This window comes from Ambystoma mexicanum, chromosome 8 (genome assembly GCF_040938575.1).
Source record: "Ambystoma mexicanum isolate Mex_15411 chromosome 8, UKY_AmexF1_1, whole genome shotgun sequence".
NCBI classification, from domain to species: Eukaryota; Metazoa; Chordata; class Amphibia; order Caudata; family Ambystomatidae; genus Ambystoma; species Ambystoma mexicanum.
The window spans coordinates 1,673,918,867-1,673,937,476 of NC_090929.1; the positions used below are offsets into that span (position 1 = coordinate 1,673,918,867).

At 51.4% G+C, this 18,610-nt stretch overlaps 1 protein-coding gene across 1 annotated transcript in view; it reads left to right on the forward strand.

Annotated features, from left to right (window-relative positions):
* WDR11 (WD repeat domain 11) overlaps positions 1 to 18,610 on the forward strand; it is a 1,001,187-nt gene that overhangs the window by 918,613 nt on the left and 63,964 nt on the right. The window contains exon 24 of the mRNA XM_069611952.1: positions 3,269 to 3,364. Coding sequence (XP_069468053.1) covers positions 3,269 to 3,364 — 96 coding nt within the window. The remainder of the gene's footprint in view (positions 1 to 3,268; positions 3,365 to 18,610) is intronic.

Here is an 18,610-nt window from a genome sequence, read left to right on the forward strand (position 1 = left end):
TTCCGAGATTCTGGATTCAAATGATTTGGCCTTTGCTTGGGTGATTGCCTTTTTTTATTTAGTGGATTGAGCTTTGAAGATCTTATCTGTGTCAGTGTGGGACGTTTGCCACTGTGTGAGTGCCGCCTTTTTCTCATTGCAGAGAGTAAGGAGGTCCGGGGTGAACCATGAGTTGGAGTAGGTAGTGGGTTTGGATTTGCAGGGTTTGAGAGGGGCAATGGTGTTGATGGCTGCTTTGATGGCAGCATCATTGGCTGTTGCGAGTGTTTCTGGGTCTGAAGAGAAAGGTGGTCTGAAGGCTGGGCCTTGGAGGAAGGGCAGTAGCCTTTCCTTCGTGAGCTGCCGGGAGCTTCTGGCGAGGCAGGGTGGGAGGGGTTGGGGTGGGGGTTTTAGCGGGGACGCTAGTGGTGAGGATGCTAAAGAGGATGATTAGGTGGTCAGACCATGGGGTGGGAGTGTTACCGGTGATGAGTGGGCAGTTATGTTGTGCAATCCAATCCAGAGTTCTGCCCTGGGTGTGAGTTGGGCTAAAGATGGTGTTCTTGTAATGCTCCCATCTCAGGGCCCAGTCATAGCAGCTGTGTCCCAAAACCGACACGAGTATGGAACACAGTGGGAAAAAGTTACGAACCTTGTATGTCATGGCTGGAAAGCCGCCAAAGGTACGAGCTCACGGGTACTCATTCCCACTAGAGCAGGAGGAAAAGGTCATGAACAGTATGTCTCGAGGCTGAATAACCGGCAGTAGTACAAGAACGAAAGACAAGCTCACAGGCAGACATCCCCACTAAAGCAGGCGGGAAAGGATATAAACATTATAGGTCAAGGCTGGAATAACCGCCAGTAGTATGAGAACGAGAGAGAAGCACACAGGCAGACATCTCCACTAAAGCAGGGGGAAGAGGATATGAACATTATATGTCTAGGCTGAATAACTGCCAGTTGTATGAGAACGAGAGAGAAGCACACAGGCAGACATCTCCACTAAAGCAGGGGGAACAGGATATGAACATTGTATGTCAAGGCTGGAATAGCTGCATAAGTAGTACGAGTGAGTGAGTGAGAGAAACTAATGGGCAGACATTGCCAGTAAAATATAGCGACTGAGATATGTACATTGTATGCCAAGGCTGGCATAGCCGATGAGGCGAGTGACTTCTGCAATTGTGAAATAAAAACCTCCACAAGAGAACCACAAGACTTTGGGGGAATCCCAATCGCCGTAGGTGGGAGACTAAGAGTAGTCTTACCAAGTAATCCTGAAGGGATTTGACAGCCAAAATTAAAACCTGAGAAAAGTGGAAAAATAAATAGTTTTCTTTATCAAGGGGAAGAATGCAAGCCATACTGAAGATAATTATAGGTTCTATGAAGACACTATCTGAAGATTGTGAAAATGATAGCATTGCATACTAAAGAACTTTGAGACTGCGGGCAAGTCTACTACAAATTGGGTCTGGCAGAAGCCCACACCGAGGCTGTTGTGTTAGCCTACCTTTTTCCTTTAGTTAGGTGTTTCTAAAAGTGGTAGGGCCAGTTAGTGGTTAGGATTCGGACAGAAGAGTTTTATTTTGGACTTGACATGCACCCTTAGTTTTAGTTTGTCAGGTTGGGAACTAGCGATGGGGCTAGTTAGGCATTGTTCAGTTAATTTAAGTAAAACCTTTGAACATGTCGGTCACTTGTCCGACGACTCCTCCTTATGGTACGCCGCAGCTTCCGCTAAAATCCGTAGCTTGTTGCTATATCCGGAATCAATGCATAGACTGAAAATAGTTCTTCTGGCAGAAATGAACCTATCACCAGAATGTAATGGCTGGACAGCTATGCCATGATCTGGGCAACATCCTATGCCATTGCCTTTCATTTCTGTAGCATTACAGAAGGGTTGAAGCCACATGCCAGGCAGGCTGGGCCCCACCACAAGACGGACGTTCCAGCTGTGCTGCATGCCTTCTGCACAGGAACGCCAGCTGCCCCAGAGATTGTTCAGACTCGAAGGGCAGCATCAGTGGGGTGGCGCGTGGAGCGTGCTCTGTAGGAATGCCGGGAGATTTAGCCATTCTGTGCTTGTTTAGAATGAATGTAAATAATCCGTCCTTATTGGTGGCTGCAGATAGCTCCAGACTGACTCCCAAAGTTTCTGCTGTCTAAACCTTCAGCAAAAGTTTAAACTTTAGTTGCAAAATTAAAAACCTGTTAGTTGGTGCAGGGGAAGAAAGGGTTTTTCTTGCGTTGCCCATCCAAGATATTGCCCAAGTTGCCCTTAGGGCGTATACCTAGGTTTCCAGTGCGGTTTAAAGCCATGCAACACTTGTTGATCCACAGGGTCCTGTCTCGTGTGTCATTAGCTAAGCTTGGTCTATCTGCAGAGATGTCAGGATAGGTATTCTCTCTCCTTCCCATTGATGCCATCATGGATTAGGATTCTCCTGATTGGGCTCCGTTAGAGATTCTCCTGCAGACCTATCAGCGGATGCACTCAAGTAGGCAAATAACCCGCTCGTCATTGCCTCACTCTGAGTCAAAGTCTGTTCTCCTGAGTGTCCTCAGTAGACCCTTCATACGTCCTTTCCAAGATGGCGGCATCTGGCTTATATGGTGGACAGCCTGAGTGTGCTCTGGAAAGTAAGAGGAAGTGCTGTGCATTGGGTGTTAGGGGGGCGTTCTCCGTCAATGAGTATTCATCACCCCTGGCTCTCATTGGCTGTTTCTTTGGAGGGGTGCAAGTCTCCAACATTGTCCTGATCTGCAGCTAATTGCTGTGTGGGCTTTCTCCAATCAGGGCCGGAGGGCATGCAGGTGGGTTTCTTTTCTTTCAAGCCCTACAGTGCTTTTGCAATGGTGTAGCTCTGCGCAGAGATAAGTGTGAAGGAGACAAAGATGTTGCACACCTGTAACATATCAGCTAAATGCTGATCTTCGAGGGTAGAATGTGTCCTGGGCGTTCTTGAAGAAGGTGGAAGGCATGACTGCGCCCCCCCCTTTGCTATTTAGACTGACTTGCACATTATGAAGCATTTACAGTCATTGGTTCTGACATATGCACATGGTGTTCGCTTTCTGATCTAGAAGGGTTCTGTAGTGTTTAGTAGGTGAAAAGTGAATTCAAGGTGGCACTCCAGTGTGCAGGGGTCCGCCTGGAGGTCCAGAGTTGCAGGTTGGTACATGTTTTCTTTAGACTCCTGAGTGTGATGAGAGAAGTGGCATTGGAAGCAGGCTCCGATGGGACTTGAAGGTTTTATACCAATCTCTTTTGCTTCTTTAGAAATTCCAGCTGGAGAGGGTGTGCATGCAGGAAGTAAAGCGATCAACCTACGATCACACGCGGAAATGCGCTGACCAGCTCCTCCTCCTGGGGCAGGTGAGTGTACAGAGTGCCTCCTCCTGGGTCAGATGACTGTGTACCTATGGCTCCTCCTCCTGGGGCAGGTGAGTGTAGAGTGCCTCCTGCTGGGTCATGTGAGTGTGTACCTATGGCTCCTCCTCCTGGGGCAGGTGAGTGTACAGAGTGCCTCCTCCTGGGTCAGATGACTGTGTACCTATGGCTCCTCCTCCTGGGGCTGGTGAGTGTAGAGTGCCTCCTACTGGGTCATGTGAGTGTGTACCTATGGCTCCTCCTCCTGGGGCAGGTGAGTGTAGAGTGCCTCCTGCTGGGTCATGTGAGTGTGTACCTATGGCTCCTCCTCCTGGGGCAGGTGAGTGTACAGAGTGCCTCCTCCTGGGTCAGATGACTGTGTACCTATGGCTCCTCCTCCTGGGGCAGGTGAGTGTAGAGTGCCTCCTGCTGGGTCATGTGAGTGTGTACCTATGGCTCCTCCTCCTGGGGCAGGTGAGTGTAGAGTGCCTCCTGCTGGGTCATGTGAGTGTGTACCTATGGCTCCTCCTCCTGGGGCAGGTGAGTGTACAGAGTGCCTCCTGCTGGGTCATGTGAGTGTGTACCTATGGCTCCTCCTCCTGGGGAAGGTGAGTGTAGAGTGCCTCCTGCTGGTTCATGTGAGTGTGTACCTATGGCCCCTCCTCCTGGGGCAGGTTAGTGTAGAGTGCCTCCTGCTGGGTTATGTGAGTGTGTACCTATGGCTCCTCCTCCTGGGGAAGGTGAGTGTAGAGTGCCTCCTGCTGGGTCATGTGAGTGTGTACCTATGTCTCCTCCTCCTGGGGCAGGTGAGTGTACAGAGTGCCTCCTCCTGGGTCAGATGACTGTGTACCTATGGCTCCTCCTCCTGGGGCAGGTGAGTGTAGAGTGCCTCCTGCTGGGTCATGTGAGTGTGTACCTATGGCTCCTCCTCCTGGGGCAGGTGAGTGTACAGAGTGCCTCCTCCTGGGTCAGATGACTGTGTACCTATGGCTCCTCCTCCTGGGGCTGGTGAGTGTAGAGTGCCTCCTACTGGGTCATGTGAGTGTGTACCTATGGCTCCTCCTCCTGGGGCAGGTGAGTGTAGAGTGCCTCCTGCTGGGTCATGTGAGTGTGTACCTATGGCTCCTCCTCCTGGGGCAGGTGAGTGTACAGAGTGCCTCCTCCTGGGTCAGATGACTGTGTACCTATGGCTCCTCCTCCTGGGGCAGGTGAGTGTAGAGTGCCTCCTGCTGGGTCATGTGAGTGTGTACCTATGGCTCCTCCTCCTGGGGCAGGTGAGTGTAGAGTGCCTCCTGCTGGGTCATGTGAGTGTGTACCTATGGCTCCTCCTCCTGGGGCAGGTGAGTGTACAGAGTGCCTCCTGCTGGGTCATGTGAGTGTGTACCTATGGCTCCTCCTCCTGGGGAAGGTGAGTGTAGAGTGCCTCCTGCTGGTTCATGTGAGTGTGTACCTATGGCCCCTCCTCCTGGGGCAGGTTAGTGTAGAGTGCCTCCTGCTGGGTTATGTGAGTGTGTACCTATGGCTCCTCCTCCTGGGGAAGGTGAGTGTAGAGTGCCTCCTGCTGGGTCATGTGAGTGTGTACCTATGTCTCCTCCTCCTGGGGCAGGTGAGTGTACAGAGTGCCTCCTACTGGGTCAGATGAGTGTGTACCTATGGCTCCTCCTCCTGGGGAAGGTGAGTGTAGAGTGCCTCCTGCTGGGTCATGTGAGTGTGTACCTATGGCCCCTCCTCCTGGGGCAGGTGAGTGTACAGAGTGCCTCCTCCTGGGTCAGATGAGTGTGTACCTATGGCTCCTCCTCCTGGGGAAGGTGAGTGTAGAGTGCCTCCTGCTGGGTCATGTGAGTGTGTACCTATGGCTCCTCCTCCTGGGGCAGGTGAGTGTACAGAGTGCCTCCTGCTGGGTCATGTGAGTGTGTACCTATGGCTCCTCCTCCTGGGGCAGGTTAGTGTAGAGTGCCTCCTGCTGGGTCATGTGAGTGTGTATGTATGGCTCCGCCTCCTGGGTCAGGTGAGTGTACAGAGTGCCTCCTGCTGGGTCATATGAGTGTGCACGTATGTCTCCTCCTCCTGGGTCAGGTGAGTGCACAGAGTGCCTCCTGCTGGGTCAGGTGAGTGTATAGAGTGCCTCCTGCTGGGTCATATGAGTGTGCACGTATGTCTCCTCCTCCTGGGGTCAGGTGAGTGTAGAGTGCTTCCTGCTGGGTCATGTGAGTGTAGAGTGCTTCCTGCTGGGTTAGGTGAGTATTTAGTGATAGTTCCCCCTGTAGGGTCATGTGTGTGTATGCAGGCTCACCCTTGTTTGGATAACGTAAATGTTTACACAACAGCGCCACCTCATGTGTCACTAAGCATGAACTGTTCTGACCCGCAGTGTCTCCTTTTCACTAAGCATTAACTGTACTGACCAGCAGCTTCTCCTTTGTCACGGAGCATGTACTATACTGACCCGCAGCATCTCCTTGGTCACTAAGCATGAACTGTACTGACCCGCAGCTTCTCCTTTGTCACGGAGCATGACTGTACTGACCCACAGCTTCTCCTTTGTCACAAAGCATGAACTGTACTGACCCACAGCTTCTCCTTTGTCACTAAGCATGAACTGTACTGACCCACAGCTTCTCCTTTGTCACGGAGCATGACTGTACTGACCCGCAGCTTCTCCTTTGTCACGGAGCATGTACTGTACTGACCCGCAGCATCTCCTTGGTCACTAAGCATGAACTGTACTGACCCGCAGCTTCTCCTTTGTCACGGGGTATGGCTGTACTGACCCACAGCTTCTCCTTTGTCACTAAGCATGAACTGTACTGACCCACAGCTTCTCCTTTGTCACGGAGCATGACTGTACTGACCCGCAGCTTCTCCTTTGTCACGGAGCATGTACTGTACTGACCCGCAGCATCTCCTTGGTCACTAAGCATGAACTGTACTGACCCGCAGCTTCTCCTTTGTCACGGGGTATGGCTGTACTGACCCACAGCTTCTCCTTTGTCACGGAGCATGACTGTACTGACCCACAGCTTCTCCTTTGTCACAAAGCATGAACTGTACTGACCCGCAGCATCTCCTTGGTCACTAAGCATGAACTGTACTGACCCGCAGCTTCTCCTTTGTCACGGGGTATGGCTGTACTGACCCACAGCTTCTCCTTTGTCACGGAGCATGCCTGTACTGACCCACAGCTTCTCCTTTGTCACGGAGCATGGCTGTACTGAGCAGCTCCTCTTGAGGCATGAACTGTACTGTCCACCATCTCCCGATGAAGACTAAGATTTAAATTTCATGCAAGTGTGTAGTGGTTCCATTTTGTGCTGCCTTAAGCACCCATCCTCTACACCAGCTCTTCCTACTGCGTGAGGAGGGCTGTAGAGACCAGTAGCTCCTCCTTCTGCATCGTGAGATGAGAATGTGCAACCCAGCTCCTGCTGAACCCACCGAGTTGGTACAGGCCCAGCCCTGCCTGCTTTGCAAACCATTTGTACATTGTGCAGGTCTTTTGGCATTGTTTTCATTGTTGCATTCATTGGCCTCTGGCAGGGCTGCACAGTACTGCTGCCAGTTACTACAGCTAATACCTCCAGTGGGAATAGTGCTCAGGACTCCCATTTACTACAGCTAATACCCCCAGTGGGGATAGTGCTCAAGACTCCCATCAGGGATGCACAGTGCTGCTGCCAGTTACTACAGCTAATACCTCCAGTGGGAATAGTGCTCAGGACTGCACCAGGGCTGCACAGTACTTCTGCCAGTTACTACAGCTTATACCTCCAGTGGGGATAGTGCTCAGGACTGCAACAGGCCTGCACAGTACTGCTGCCAGTTACTACAGCTAATACCCCCAGTGGGGATAGTGCTCAGGACTCCCAGTTACTACAGCTAATACCTCCAGTGGGGATAGTGCTGACCATTGGTGCTGCACAGTACTTCTGCCAGTTACTACAGCTAATACCTCCTGTGGGGATACTGCTGACCATCAGTGCTGCACAGTACTGCTTCCAGTTACTACAGCTAATACCTCCAGTGGGGATAGTGCTGACCATTGGTGCTGCACAGTCCTTCTGCCAGTTACTACAGCTAATACCTCCAGTGGGGACAGTGCTCAGGATTCCCCATCAGGGTTGCACAGTACTGCTGCCAGCTACTACAGTTAATACATCCAGTGGGGATAGTTCTCCAGCTTGGGGTCTGGCATGGATTCACATGCTCATGAATATTCCCTGTCGTCAGGCTGGGAATCCTCGGGAAAGAAAAAATCTGTTTGTTTCACTTCTGAACTGTCTTTCTCCTAACAACCAATCACTGGTCTCTGGGTCATACTGCCCCCAGCCAATGACTGCCCTCTACCTAAGCCCTTCCCCTGGCAGCCATCTTCAGATTTCTACCACACGCTTGAGTAGTGGGAGTCCTCGTGATTAGCTCTCTGGCTTTTTACTGCGTTTTGCGTTTTTTCCAGAGTTTTACACAATTTTTCAGTCAATCGAGCCTCAAGCTCCATCGACCCATCATAGGTTTAACAGGGGCCCGTTTTCGGATTTTCCAGGCGAGTTTTTGTCAAGATCGCTTCTTGGAGGATTCCAGAAGATTCTTCGAGTCCTACCTCGCGTGGATATGGCAGAGGAGAAGGAAGACTCGAGGCCTCTGTTCAGGGTTTGCCCAGGATGTGGCCTAAGGAACATCTACTTGGACGATGGGCATTCCCTATGCCTCTGTTGCCTACATTCAGACCAAATGCACGTGGAGGAAGACTGTGCGTTTTGCAAGGAGATGGTCCCGCACCGTGAAGGATCGGCGCAGGCGTCTCACCGAGTGGCTCTAGGCCAAGGCCCCTGCTACGGGTGAGTCCCGGCAGCCTGCCTCCCCCGGCCACAAGAAGAAAACTGAGCGGTCTTCTAAGACCTTTGAGGGCGCTCTGGTGACGGGGGCACAACATAAGGCTAAGCACTGTGAGCCCACTGGCACAGGTAGCGCCATTGCGACGGGCTCCCCGGCGGCCAGGGCGGGCTCAGTGTCGCCAACATCTTCAACCACGAGCCAACGCTCAGGTTCGTCGAAGAAGAGGAAGTCAAACCACCTGGGTAAGCTTCTGGAGAAGTCCTGGGCGGGCCAGTTGGAGAAGGCCAGGGGGGAGCGGGGCGCTGACCCTCCCCCCAAGGTGAAGACCCCTAGCTCGATCAAGGTTGTACAGGCCCAGATTCACCCGGCAAAGCCTTCCATTGAAGGCTTGGTGGCATCCCTAGCGAAGGCTGCAGACGCGGGTTTGAAGGGTGCGGTCCCCAAGGCGAGAGTTTCTCTGCCTGCCAGGAGGGAATCCTTGTTTCATGCCGTGGAGAAGCCCCCGCAGAAGGCGATGCCCATCATCTCCCCAAAACCATCTCCCCTGGTCGCAGAGAAGGGGGGCACGGTAGTCCTGGAGGGCACAGACATGTCCTTTGAGGAGGAGCTTTCTACGCTCCAGACCATTTTGGAAAAGAAGTTCGTTGAGGCCAAGTACTACGGGAAGGATCCCGACGAGGGAGACATCGAGATGGTGACGAGACCAACGAGGAGGAGCAGACCGTAGAGGGGTTGGAGAACCCTACACCGCTGCCTCCATTGGACCCACATCCGCCACGTCAACAACCACCTCAACCCCCAGCGGTCGTTTCGGTGGACATTCTCCAGGCACTTCACACCATGTGTGCGGAGATTCGGACGAGGATGCCCCCTTCCGCCGACGGAAGTTCCCGGGCTGGAAGATCCACCTGCACTGGGGCCATCAGGCGTGCCCCCGGTCACGAAGAGGAGGGTTCATCTTCCACCGCCTTGTCACCCATCGCCCCTGTCCCCTCCACCGAGGGAGGATACGGACTCGGACACAGCGACCACGGCACGGATGACGGCGGCAGGTTAGGAGACCTGCTGTCTCCGCCGCCCAGAGCCTCACCGCCCGATGAGATAGGCTTGTTCCATGCCATGATCTCTAGGGCCTTGGACCTGTTTCAACTGACCCCCGAGGAAAAGGAGGGCTTGCTGTACCAATGCCACGAGGCAAAGAGGAATACTGTGCTGTCTATCCTGCTGTTGGATGACGTTTGGGATGAGGGGCTGTCCCTTATGAAGAACCCGTCCTCGGCCCCGGCGAAGAGGGACCGGTACGAAAAGTAGTACAGGGTGCCAGACTCTGCACCCAAGTGTTTGAGGTCTCAGCCTTTCTCGGATTTGGTGGTTTCAGTGGCGGCGAGGAGTAAATCTTCTGGCTCTTCCTTGTCAACCTCCACCCATCCCCCCCCGACAGCAAGGGGAAGAAGTTGGATGCCATGGGACGAGTCCTCACATCGGCGGCGACAACCATCAAGGCGGCCAACGCCCTCGCCATAGTGGCGCTCTACGACAGGGAGCTCTGGTTTAAGATCGCTCTCCTCCAGGATTTCCCTCCTGATGATAAGAGAGCAGAAGCGTTGGAGATCCTGCAGGAAGGCGAGGTGGCATCGGACCATGCCATCACAGTGCCCACGGACATTGCCGACACTGGGTTCCGCCAAATGGGCAACAGCGTTTGCCTTCGTCGGTGAGGTTGGTTAAGGGCTAACGTTTGCCAGGATGTGCAGTCGAGGGTACTTGGCATTCCCTTTGACGCAGACAATTTGTTTGGCAAGACCGTGGACGAGTCTCTTCAGGCCATCAAGGCGGACACCGAGACGGCTTGTGCCTTGGGCACACTTCAGTGGCGACGGCCATCCTTTTGGGCTTCTGGGGGTAAACCCCAAGGTTCCTCCAAAGGCTTCGGTGAAAGTTCGTCCTACCGTCAACCGTCCCGCTCTTCGGCCCAGGAGGCCTACAGGGGCCGCAGCAAACCTGGAGGAGGTCGCCGTCGTCAAGGATCCCAGGGAGGCACCTCCACGGCAAAGCAAGATTGAACAGGCCCCCACCTGCGCACCCCCTGGGAGGCCAGCTGGCGAACTTCGTCAGCGTGAGGAAGTCCATTTCCCCCGACCGTTGGTTGCTGGACACTGTGGCCCACGGACACACCCTGGAATTCCAATGACGTGTCCGCGCATACCACCAGTGGCCAGGCAGGAAATCCACATCCCTTAGCTTCTACTGGAGGTGCGGGCCATGCTGAATAAGGATAGAGCTCATCCCAAAGAGGCTCCGGGGTTCCAGAGTGTACTCTCTGTACTTCCTTGTCAAGAAGAAGTCAGGCGGTTGGTGGCCCATCCTGGACCACCGCCGCTTGAACAAGTAAATCAGATCCCAGAAGTTTCGGATGGTCACCATTCATCACGTGCTAGGACAGCTGGAAGAAGGGGGATTTCTTGTCATCGCTGGACTTGGAGGATGCTTACTTTCACATCCCCATCCACAAGGATGCCGGAATCCCTGTGTGGCTTACCCCAGCACCCATGCGTCTTGAAGGTAACATCAAAGCCTAGTGGCTGGTATTTTGTGACTGTCTTTAAACATTTCTGAACGTGACTGCATTTAACTTGTGCTCCGTGCCCAGTACACCCTCCCAATCTACTCCCACCAGCAGCTGCCGAAGCCAAGGACTTCTCTGCACTAAGTCCTGCTGCTCACCATGCTCCCGTGTGCGACTGTAATATATCGTGTGCCTTCATAGTGCTTTTACATGACCCCCCACTTTTGCGAGATGATGAATAGACAAATATATCCTACGTGCTGCATCCACTGAATTACTGCCTATTAACTATTGACCTTAGACTGATTAAAGTAACAGCAGCCCCTACTATTGTTGTATGATCAGCCCTTATAGGGGTCTATAGCACTTAGCTGAACCATCACTGCTTCACCGGTCATATGTACTCATAGCCTTCACTGTGCACGCCATATTTAGACTTACCTTCATTGCTTCAAATAATTACATGTATCTTAATCTGTTATTGTTACTAGGCTACATTGACAAGCCTAGATGTGCCCTGCTCCCACAATTGCATTTAGCCTATGTGTGTTTTGCATTGACTAGCCTAGATGTGCCTTGCGCCTACAACTGCATTTAGCTTATGTGTGTTTTGCATTGACTAGCCTAGATGTGCCCTGCGCCCACAATTGCATTTAGCTTATGAGTGTTTTGCATTGACTAGCCTAGATGTGTTCTAACTACAACATAGGCTAGGTATAGCACAGAAGTCCCGCCCCCCTTCATCTACACTGAATTAACACTTAGATGTTAGTATGTTCTCAGCATAGTTTGAAAATGACCTCTGCCTACTTGACTAAACTAGCCCAGGCGGCACTACTTACCTGTGCCATCATAACCATTATGGCCACTGCCATCATAACAAACCCTCCTAAGGATAGAAATCTGAGATTTGGGTCTAGATTGTCTCCGATCTATGAACCTTATAGAAACTTCCCTAACAACGTCAATAATCGAACGACTACCCGTTCTAAGAACCCCTTCTCCACACAAACGCAAACTACTAATACCACGGACAAAACTCCCCCTAAAAATCACACCGAGATACCCTCTCTCACAAAACCTCGCTAACTGCCAACCCTGACAGTACCCTAATGCTAACAGGGTCCCTCATAAACTCTAGATCAGTGGTAGCCCATGCTACTGAAATTGCAGACATCTTAAATAATGACAGTCTCGATTTACTGGCCATAACTGAGACTTGGCTACATGAGGCCGCACTCTCATGTTAGCAGTTCCTGACAACTACCAAATCATTAGAGTGGACCGGCCTAATGCCAGAGGTGGTGGCCTAGCCATCATCTTCAAAACAACCCACCCTATTAGACTTGCCACCTCAGCTCCCTTTACATCCTGTGAAGTACTAACCGCCAAATTGCCCCTCTCCAACAACCGTACTCTACTATCCATTTGATATATAGACCCCCTGGGCCTCTAGGCACCTTCGAAGACGACCTAACCGGTCATCTAGCCGACAACACCAAAGATCACTCCCAAACACTACTGCTGGGAGATTTCAATTTAGGCTTTAATGATACTGACAACAAACATGCTGAATCTATTGCTGCCTTACTAAATGACCACGGTCTTACGCAAAAAGTCCTCTCACCAACGCATATGAAAGGAAGGACCCTTGACTGGGTATCCGAACTAAACTGCAACATCAACATTACCGATATCGTCCCACAATCCTGCACAGATCATCACTTAATAAACTTCTCTGCCGCATTAGACCTCCTCAGCCCCAAGCCTAATAATATGGCACCGCCTCTCCCTACCAGAAGTAAGAAGGACATCACTGCTGAAAAACGTATCCCTCTTCTCCTCCCTGCCATCTCTGGAATGGAAAATAACCCTGACGCACTGGTAAATACCTTCAATGATGCTATGACTAAGGCACTGGACATGATTGCTCCTGTCAAACTGCGCAAAGCTAGGCAAGTAGCGTATCTGAATGCCTGGTTCACTCCCCAACTCAAATCCTTAAGATCACAAAAAAGGAAACTCCAGTCCATTTGGCGTCACTCCCCTTCTGAAAATAACAAAAATAACCTAACGGAATTTGCAAGATTGTACAAAAAAGAAATAACCAAAGCCAAAAAGAACACCTTCAATGACAGGATTGAGAAATCTAAATCCAACAATAAAGTATTATTCTCCATCCTCCGCGAACTAGAATCCCCAATCCAACCGGTAGACAATGCCCCAAAGGATAAAGTATGGTGTACTAACATACAAAATGCTCTATCGAATAAAATCCTGTCCTTACAATGCAAAATTGCAACAAAAAAAGGCCCCCCTACCACTCATTGACCAACAAACTAGTCAACCCTCTGTGTCTAGGACAACCACACCCTTTCGATTCAAGACTATAGCCATAACTTAAACAGAAAAAATAATACTCTCCCTCAAACCTTCGAACTGTAAAGGCGACACGTGCCCAGCACAGATAATAAAGGATGCAGCTAGAGACCTCGCTCCCTTTATCTCTAAGTTGATAAACGCTTCATTTAAAACTAACACAGTACCGGCCAATCTTAAAGAATCTTGGGTTCTAACATTACTAAAAAAACAAACTCTGGACCCCACCACCCCTACTAATTACAGGCCCATCACCACTGTGCCATTTCTCCTTAAAACTTTAGATAGAGCTGCTTACATACAAAATCAGGACTATCTAGAAGCCAACCACCACCTACTTGGCTCACGACAATCGGGCTTCCGCCCTCTCCATGGCACTGAAACAGCGCTGTTAGACCTTAAGACACAAATTGAAGAACTAAAGGATAATGGAAAAATAGCTTTGCTACTCCTACTGGACTTGTCGGCAGCGTTCGACTTGGTGGACCATGCAGTGTTATGCAACCACCTCCAATCTGCCGCCAACTTCACCAAAGATGCTATAGCTTGGGTCCAATCCTTCTTAGCTAACCGGACCATGAGAGTCTTCTCTACTTCAGCCTCTGCCGACCCCATTAAAAATAACCTGCGGGGTCCCACAATGCTCCTGCGTCTCCCCTACTATGTATAATATCTTCACCAAGCCTCTGTTTGACAAGTTGGATAGACTGGGTGTCACCTATACTAATTATGCAGATGACACACAGATCCTCATACCCCTTTCGGCAACTTCGAGACTGACTCAGCCTTGGTGAACAAAATATACACCCTCATTCAGGCATGGATGGCATCCCATGGCCTCTGCCTGAATGACGAAAAAACGGAATTACTAATCTTAGGTTGTGAAGCTAATATCCAAAAACTCAGCCCAAACTACACATCCTGCAACATTGATAACCCTATCAAGGTGATGTCTGTAGTTAAAACTTTAGGATTCTACTTACTCTTCTCTCACTCTTAAAAAGCAAGTCAATTCCCTTGCCTCATCCACAACGTACACTTGCAAACTCATCAGAGCTTCCAGACCATACCTCTCGAGAGCGAGCTGCACCACACTAGCAAACGCTCTTATGTCAAGATTAGATTACTGTAATGCCCTGTACTCAGGAGCCAACAAATACATTACAGACAAAATCCAAAGACTGCAGAATAACGCCCTGAGGGCAGCTTTGAACATCCCTTACAGAGAGCAGATTACCGAATTCAGGAAGGAGGTTAACTGGCTGAAAATAACGGACAGAATTATCCTCAAAACAGCATCCCTCACCTCCAAATGCCTGACTAACCTAGCACCCCCATACCTTATGGATAAAATTGCCAGGAGAACAGCTACCCGCCCTACGAGATCTGCTAACTCATTTATGTTAGAGATTCCTAGGTTCAAACGCTCAACAGCGGGAGGAACCAATTTCCCTGTTAAAGCGGCACAATGTTGGAACAAATTACCAGTTGACCTCCGACTAGAACAACCCTACCCTATATTCAGACATAAGATACTCAATTGGCTACACACTAACGACACCTAACTGCCGAACTACACTTCTACCTCTCCAGCCCCTACACAACCCTTTGTTCCCTCAAACTACACTGTAGATTGGTTAACTATACACGTATGGTCGTCTGTTCTGTCATATTTGCATGCACCACGAATACACGTTAACGTAGACATGTAAGGTTGTATATACATATCTGTATATGTATGTGTGCATATATTGTTACTCACGATAATGCCTCCTTGATTTACCAAGACCATTGCTTCGTATTTAATGTATCTTGTACCCGTATTTTTGCTCCTACTGCAATCGCTGCTCAATGTATTGCTACCTTGTACTGTAACTAAGTTTTAAGATTTCTTGTTTCTTTTGCGCCCATCTACCTAAGGGCTTGGTGCGCATTACCAAACAAATAAATAAATAAACAAACAAACAAAGGGACACCGCAAGTTCTTGCGCTTCGTGGTTCAAGGGCAGCACTATCAGTTCAAGGCCCTTCCCTTCGGATTGAAGTCGGAGCCAAGGGTTTTCACCAAGTGCCTGGCACCAGTGGCGGCGCAGCTGCGTCTACAAGGGATCCACGTTTACCCCTATCTGGAAAACTGGCTCATCTGAGCGAAATCGAGGGAGATCGCTGTCACTCACCCGGCGGAGACCGTCCAGCTGCTGATGGAGCTGGGGTTCTCGGTGAGCTATGCAAAGTCTTGCTTGGTGCCATCGCAAGACGCACTGTTACTGGAGTCTCAATTCAACACAGTTTCGTGCCTGGCGTCTCCGTCGGAGTAGAGGATATCGGCCATCCTGGGCAAGGTACAACGGCTGTTGACCCTGAAGATCGCAAGGGTGCGGTCCATTAAATCCCTTCGCGGCATGATGTCGTTATGCATATACCTCGTTCAACTGTGCAGGCTGCGTATACGGCCACTGCAAGAGTACCTCGACGCCCATTGGATCCAGGTATCTGGAAGCTTCGAGGACAAAATTTCTCTCGACGAGTCGTTCCATAGAGCGAAATGGTGGTGGGGTGTCCGTGTGCATCTGTCAGCAGGCACGGAAATCCAGACCCCACTTCATCAGGAGACGGTCACGCCAGACGCCTCCCTGGAAGGGTGGGGCGCACACATCGGAGATCTCCATGCAAGAGGCCTGTGGCATCCGGAGGAGAAGTCGTTGCATATCAACATTCTGGAGCTACGGGCAGTGTTTTGGGCCCTCAAGTCTTTCCTTCTGTCCCTCAAGGGCAAGGTGGTACGGGTCTTCACGGACAACACCACCACGATGTTCTACATTTGGAAGCAGGGGGGCACCAGATCCCCAGCATTCTCCAGAGAGGCACAGGACCTGTGGCACTGGGCCGTGGCCTAGGGGATTTTCCTCGCCCCGTTTCATCTGGCGGGCGTGAAGAACATCATCACCGACTCCCTCAGCAGGGAGCTGCGCTCGTGCCACGAGTGGGAGCTTCGGCAGGATCACGTGGATCTTATGCTCCGACGATGGGGCAACCCCCACATCGATCTGTTTGCGACGGTGACGAACACCAAGTGCCGGAGGTTCGCCAGCAGGTTTCCCCAGCCAGGGAGCATGGGGGATGCGTTCTCTTTCCCCTGGGACGGCCTGTTTCTTTATGCGTTCCTGCCGTTGCTGTTGCTTCTGAGACTCATCAATCAACTCAGACGGTCCCGGAGCTGGATGATCCTCGTCGCACCGGCATGGCCGAGACAGATATGGTACCCGGACCTTCTGGACTTGTCAGCGTCCCCTCCAGTCAACCTTCCATTGGTCGCAGATCTTCTCGCCAGAGAAGGAGGAGCGATCCTGCATCACGACCCAGTGTCGCTGAACTTGTAGGCCTGGCTCCTGCAGCACAAGAGTGTGGAGGATACTGGGTCCCCGGCGGACTGCAAGGAGGTACTTGCCAAGGCCAGGGCTTCGTCTACACTGAAGTGCTACGGACATAAGTCGAAGAGGTTCACCGTCTGGTGCCATACACAGAAGATAAACCCTCTATGTATTACAGCCCCTCAGGTGGTGCTGTACTTGCTGTCGCTGGCCAAAGCAGGACTGGCGCACGCTTCCATCAAGATTCATCTGGCGGCTATCTCCCGCTACACCAGAACTCCGGGGTGGTCGTCGCTGTGGTTGCACCGCCTGGTCAAGGAGTTCATGAATGTACTTCTCCGCTCGTTCCCGCCAGGGAAGGCTCCGGCCCCAGCGTGGGAACTCTATGTGGTGCAGACTAGGCTCATGGGTCCTCCGTTCAAGCCTATGCATTCGGCGCCACTGAAATTCTTATCGTGGAAGACAGCATTTCTTGTGGCCATCACCTCCACACGACGAGTGGGAGAGATCCAGGCCCTCTCCTGTAAACCTCCGTACTTAACATTTCATGAAACGAGGGTAGTGCTGCGGACGCACCCCTCCTTCATGCCCAAGGTGCCGTCGGACTTTCATCTAAACGAGCCCTTGGTGTTACCTGTTTTCTTCCCAACGCCTTCATCGCTGGCTGAGAGGACTTTGCACTCGCTAGATGTGGCTAGAGTGCTGAAGTTCTACGTGGACCGCACACAGAGTTTTCGGAAGACATCACAGCTGTTTGTGAACCTTTGTCCTGTGAACCAAGGGAAGGCCCTCTCGAAGGCTTCCATTTCCAGGTGGCTCTCCGGCTGCATCGCCCATTGTCACCGGTTGGCAAACCGACCGTTGCCTAGCCGTCCGAGAGCCCATTCGACCAGAGAGATCACTGCTACTACGGCGTTCCTGTCTGGTGTTCCCATGCAGGACATCTGCAGGGCTGCTACGTGGAGGTCGACGCACACCTTGACGAGATTCTGCTGCGTCGACCGGGATTCCTGCAGGAGTCCAGAGTCGGCCAAACAGTGCTGCGCAACCTGTTTGCTTGAAGGTGAGCCCGGTGACGAGGTAAGAGATGCTTAATGTTGAGCCTTGCGAGCTCCCGTGGTTGTGCATGTGTGTACTGCTATGTATTCTTATATTCATGAGCATGTGAATCCATGCCAGACCCCATGCTGGAGAAGGAACAAGATACTTACCTGTAACCGTTGTTCTCCAGCATGGGTCGGGCATGGATTCACATGCGAACCCTCCCGCCTACCCCTCTGCGGCTCTTCTCTTGGTCCTACTGCCAATTTACGTGCTACCAAATCTGAAGATGGCTGCCAGTGGAGGGGCTTGGGTAGAGGGCAGTCATTGGCTGGGGGCAATATGACCCAGAGACCAGTGATTGGTTGTTAGGAGAAAGACAGTTCAGAAGTGAAACTGAAACTGATTTTTTCTTTAGCGAGTATTCCCAGCTAACGATGGGGAATATTAATGAGCATGTGAATCCATGCCAGACCCATGCTGGAGAACAACAGTTACTGGTAAGTAACGTGTTCCTTCTCAGGACTCCCCCAGGGCTGCACAGTACTGCTGCCAGTTGCTACAGCTAATACCTCCAGTGGGGATAGTGCTGCCAGTTACTACAGCTAATACCTCCAGTGGGAATAGTGCTCAGGACTGCACCAGGGCTGCAGAGTACTGCTGCCAGTTGCTACAGCTAATACCTCCAGTGGGAATAGTGCTCAGGACTCCCAGTTACTACAGCTAATACCACCAGTGGGAATAGTGCTCAGGACTGCACCAGGGCTGCACAGTACTGCTGCCAGTTACTACAGCTAATACCCCCAGTGGGGATAGTGCTCAGGACTCCATCACTGCTGCACAGTACTGCTGCCAGTTACTACAGCTAATACCTCCAGTGGGATACTGCTCAGGACTCCATCAGTGCACTTTGAGGTCAGCCACCCAGGCCTGCTATTTACAGTTGAATTCTGAGACCGGCTGGGCCTGCCTGCCTTGTGCACTTGCCTAACTACTAGCTTGAATTCAGATACCAGCCGCACGCCAGATGCCACACGCAGCTCGACTTGTTTATTCTGCAAA